The 4104-nt window shown below is 61.2% G+C and overlaps 1 protein-coding gene across 1 annotated transcript in view; it reads right to left on the reverse strand.

The window, feature by feature from the left end:
• Positions 1-456: 456 nt before the first annotated feature.
• NEUROD2 (neuronal differentiation 2) overlaps positions 457-4104 on the reverse strand; it is a 5259-nt gene continuing 1611 nt past the window's right edge. Inside the window, exon 3 of the mRNA XM_040497391.1 lies at positions 457-3283. Within this exon, the coding sequence (XP_040353325.1) occupies positions 2130-3278 (1149 nt within the window). The 5' untranslated portion in view covers positions 3279-3283 and the 3' untranslated portion in view covers positions 457-2129. The remainder of the gene's footprint in view (positions 3284-4104) is intronic.

Raw genomic sequence — 4104 nt, forward strand, 5'->3', positions numbered from 1 at the left:
CATCCTCATGACCTTATAATTTTTTTTTTATTTAAAAACATCCCTGTCTGGCTCAAATGGTTGTCTCTCTATCTCCCTGCACTTGTTTTTTTGCAACAGTGGGCAGAGGGTTGTAAAATGACTGGCTGTTCCCAACTGGGTCATTTTTCAGTGAAGAAAAGATATTTTGTTCTCAAAGGAGGTGCATGTTTGGGAACTGAAGGAGTGTAAGGAGATTAGTACAATGCTTTGTGCTAGGAGAGTGTGTAAGTCTGTGTAAGGTCCGGGAAGGGCAATGACTGTAGCTGTTTTGGTGCCCAGTGGATGGGTGTGAGGAAGGCTGTAGGGTGGAAATCCCTCCCAGGAATGTCCAGGGTCCCTGTACCTGGCCTCTGCACAGTCACTTGACTCTGTCTCCATCCCCCAGAGCCCCAGCTCAATCCCCCAAATGAAATGAGGCCACTGTGAGAAACCGGGTCCGGCTTTGCATCTCATTTACATAAATATTTATTAATCGTCATTAAACTGAACAGAAACACGCAATGCACTTCGGGTGTCCGACGGGAGTTTCATCTTCGCTACAAGAGGAAGGTAAAATTGCGTGTGAGTGTGTGGGTGAGTGTGTGGGTGTGTCGCTTGTGGGTTTGCATTTTTGCGTCGTGTGTTTGGATGCCTGATCTCCTGCCTCCGGTGGGGAGAGGTTCTCCTTTTGCCCCCTTTTCTGGGAAACTTCCAGAAGGAACCCTCAGCCCTCTCCCTGCCCACCTGCTAGCCAGAACCAAGAGGACGCTTCAGACAAAAACCTCCTCTCCAGTCATCGGAAATGGCCGGCGCCATGCGCCCACCGAGGCACAGTCGGGCAGGGGCGGGGCTGTCCTGCCCAGGTCTTGGTCTCCACCCTCAACCCGGGATGAGGCTTGCCTGTGGGGAGCGGGGGGTCGGCGAGGTCTCCTCCCCTCTGCCCCCGGACGCCGGCGCCGGGCCTGCGTGTGCGTGCGGTGTGGTGTGCGTGTGTGTGTCTCTCATGCAAACCCTCCCTCCCCAAACCGACCCCCCCAACAGTTTGCCATTCCATACAAATTTGGAAACAGATTTTTAAAAAACAGCATGACGCACAATGGGGACGGGGCGGGGGAGGGCAGTGGCACTGGGGCCCCAAATCTCCGAGTCACTGATTGTAAGAACCTGGGGAGGGGAGGGGGCGGCGCCGGCCCCCACTTCACCAAAGTGCACAGATCCGCGCTTGGGCGGCGCGGCCCGCGGGCCGGGAGGGGCATCCCGGGGCCGGGCCGGGCCGCTAGGCTCAGTCAGAACCTCCTTGCATAGATATTTGTGTCTTTTTATTATTGGTAGTAGTATTTTTTGCCTTTTATTGCTTCTAAAAGTTCTTACTGCGTTTTCTCTCCGATCCGGACTCTGCGTTCGGCCTCCGTCGCCTCTTAGCTTTTTTTTTTTTTTTTTTTTTTGTATGTATGTTTGTTTGTTTTTAAAAAAGGAAACGGGGAAAAACGGATTCTAGTTACAAATTGTCTTGGCCTCTCTCTTTCCTCTCAATCCACACTTCCTCCCGCCAAAATTAAAATCACGAAACGCTGAGACGAGGGGTCGGGGAGAGGGTGTTCCAGGTCCAGGCTGGAGCGCCCTGACTTATGCCCTCTTCAAGAAAGAGGGGGCGCCCGGCTCCTTTCTGCCACGGCAGCTCGGTGTCTGTTATAATAATAATGATAATAATAATAATAATAATAACAACAACAACAATAGAGGGAAAACAGTATCCCACAGCTCAGCTGCCCCCTTGCCGATGCCTTTGGGCCTGCAGAGGGGAAGGGGAGGGGGAAACCTAAGTGTAGAGATTGGGAATGGGGGGTGGTCTCCAGGGAGTGCCCTAAGAGGGGTCCCTGGAGAACTACCCCTGGGAAAGAGGAGGAAACCCCTTGGGGAGAGAGAAGGCGAGTCCCCTGGGGTAATCGAGGCTCCTGGGACGGGCCACCCACAGGTAAGAGGACTGCACTGCCCGGGAGAGGGTCAGTACCGGCGGCCCGCTCCCCGCGCCCGGCGCCAGGATAGGTGGGGGTCCCCTTGCGCTCGGGGGGCTGGGGACAGGGGTGCGGGCAAAGGCAAAAGAAAAAGAAAGGGGCAGGCGCGAGGTCTCAGTTATGGAAAAACGCATTGAGCTCCTCGTACATGGGGCCCCGGTCGTGGTGAAGGTGCATATCGTAAGACAAGAGATTCTCCGAGTGGACGCCCCCGCGCACAGCCGACGAGCCAAAGACCAGCCCGTGGCCCGTGGGCCGCGAGCCGGGCAGCGCCGAGTAGTGCATAGAATAATGGTAGCTTTTCTCGTGGTCGGGCGACGAGTCCTGCTTGAGTGAGAAGTTGCCATTGAGACAGAGCGGGGGGCTGAGCGGGCCCTCGTACTCGGAGCTGTTATAGTCCGGGCTCGCGCCGCCGCCGCCCGCCGCGGCATACAGCGTCTCGTAGGCGGCGCAGTAGCCGTGGGTCCGCAGGGCGTGCGCCGCGCCGCCGCCCAGGCCGCCCGCCGCCTGGCACTGTGCGCCCGCCAGGCGCGAGCACGGGTACGGGTAGGGGTGCATGGCAAATGGGCCACCAGAGCCGTGGAAGCGGCCCGTGCCGTCGGCGCCCTGCTCCGTGAGGAAGTTGCGCGAGTTGAGCTGCAGGCAGCCGGCCACCAGGTTGGTGGTGGGCTGCGATAGACCCTTGCACAGCGTCTGCACGTAGGACACCAGGTCGGGCCGCTTGCCGGAGCGCAGGATCTCCGAGAGCGCCCAGATGTAGTTCTTGGCTAGGCGCAGCGTCTCGATCTTGGACAGCTTCTGGGTCTTGGAGTAGCAGGGCACCACCTTCCGCAGGTTGTCCAGCGCCGCGTTCAGGTCGTGCATGCGGTTGCGCTCCCGCGCGTTCGCCTTCTGCCGCCGCAGCTTGGAGCGCTCCAGGCGCGCCTTGGTCATCTTGCGCTTCTTGGGCCCGCGTTTCTTGGGCCGCTCGCCCTCTGCCTCGTCCAGCCCTTCCTCCTCCTCCTCTTCCTCCTCCTCCTCGCCCCCCAGCTCGCCTTCCTCCTTGACCTCGGCCAGCGCGGCCTCCGGCACCTCGTCTGCACGGAGAGGGACTGGCTTAGAGGCCCGGGCTGGCCCCGGAGCCCCGGGCCCCGGCGGAGGCGGCGGCGGCGGCGGCGCGTCGCCCTTGTCGCTCCTCGGTTCGTCGTCGTCGCCGTCGCCCCAGCTGGCGAACTTGGGCACGTCCGAGAGGAGACCGGGCTCGCTGAACAGGCGGGTCAGCATGGTGCCTGAGGGCGCCCCGCGGGCGGGAAGGGGAAACAGCACTGAGTGAGGGGCACAATGGGGTCACGCCGCCCCCCCCAACTCGCCTCCACCCCCAAGTCCGGGTGCCCAGGGTGCCCTGGATGCCCACCTCCTCCTCCTGCCCCGCCCAGAGCCGGCCCAGCCCTGCCCCGGCTACCGGCCCGGGATCTCGGCCCAGGCCCTCTCCCCAGCGCTGGGCCCCGGCTCCGCCCCTTGCCTGAATGAGGGGCCGCTGCCCGCACTCGGGGCTTCTCCGGGTCAGGGCAGGGACCGAGTCGGGGCGTTAGGAAACAGACATCTTCGCCCGGGGAGGCGGCGCGCTCGCCCTGAACGCCGGTTCTCTCCTGGCGGTGGAGGAAGGCTGGGCGGCCGCGGGTGGGGACAGCTGCCCCGCACGGCGGCTCTGGCAGCCCCGGCCCCTCGACCGGGCTCCCCCACCCCTCCCGCGGCTCTCACCCCCACACTCCCTAATCCAATTTGCAACTTGGCCGCGCGCCGCCCTCGGCCCGGCCCCCACCCCCGCAGCCCCAATTCCAGAGGCGGGAGGATCGTCTCTAGCCGTTGCGTCCCCGGCTCCCGGAGCCGGCTCCGGGAGGCGAGGACCGAGGAACCCGGGCGTGGGGAGGAGACGGAGAGAAGCGAGCCTCGTCCGTCTCCCCTGCGGTCAAGGACCCCTTTACCCCCTTCAAACTGCCTCCCTCCTTCACGACTCTCCAGATCTCGTTGTATTTCGGTACTGAAGGTGGGGGGGAATCAAATTTTTTTTTTTTTTTTTTTTTTTTTTTTTTTCCTTTTTTTTTTTTTT

Source organism: Herpailurus yagouaroundi, unplaced genomic scaffold (assembly GCF_014898765.1).
Source record: "Herpailurus yagouaroundi ecotype Mexico unplaced genomic scaffold, PumYag 189, whole genome shotgun sequence".
In the NCBI taxonomy this organism is placed as follows: Eukaryota; Metazoa; Chordata; class Mammalia; order Carnivora; family Felidae; genus Herpailurus; species Herpailurus yagouaroundi.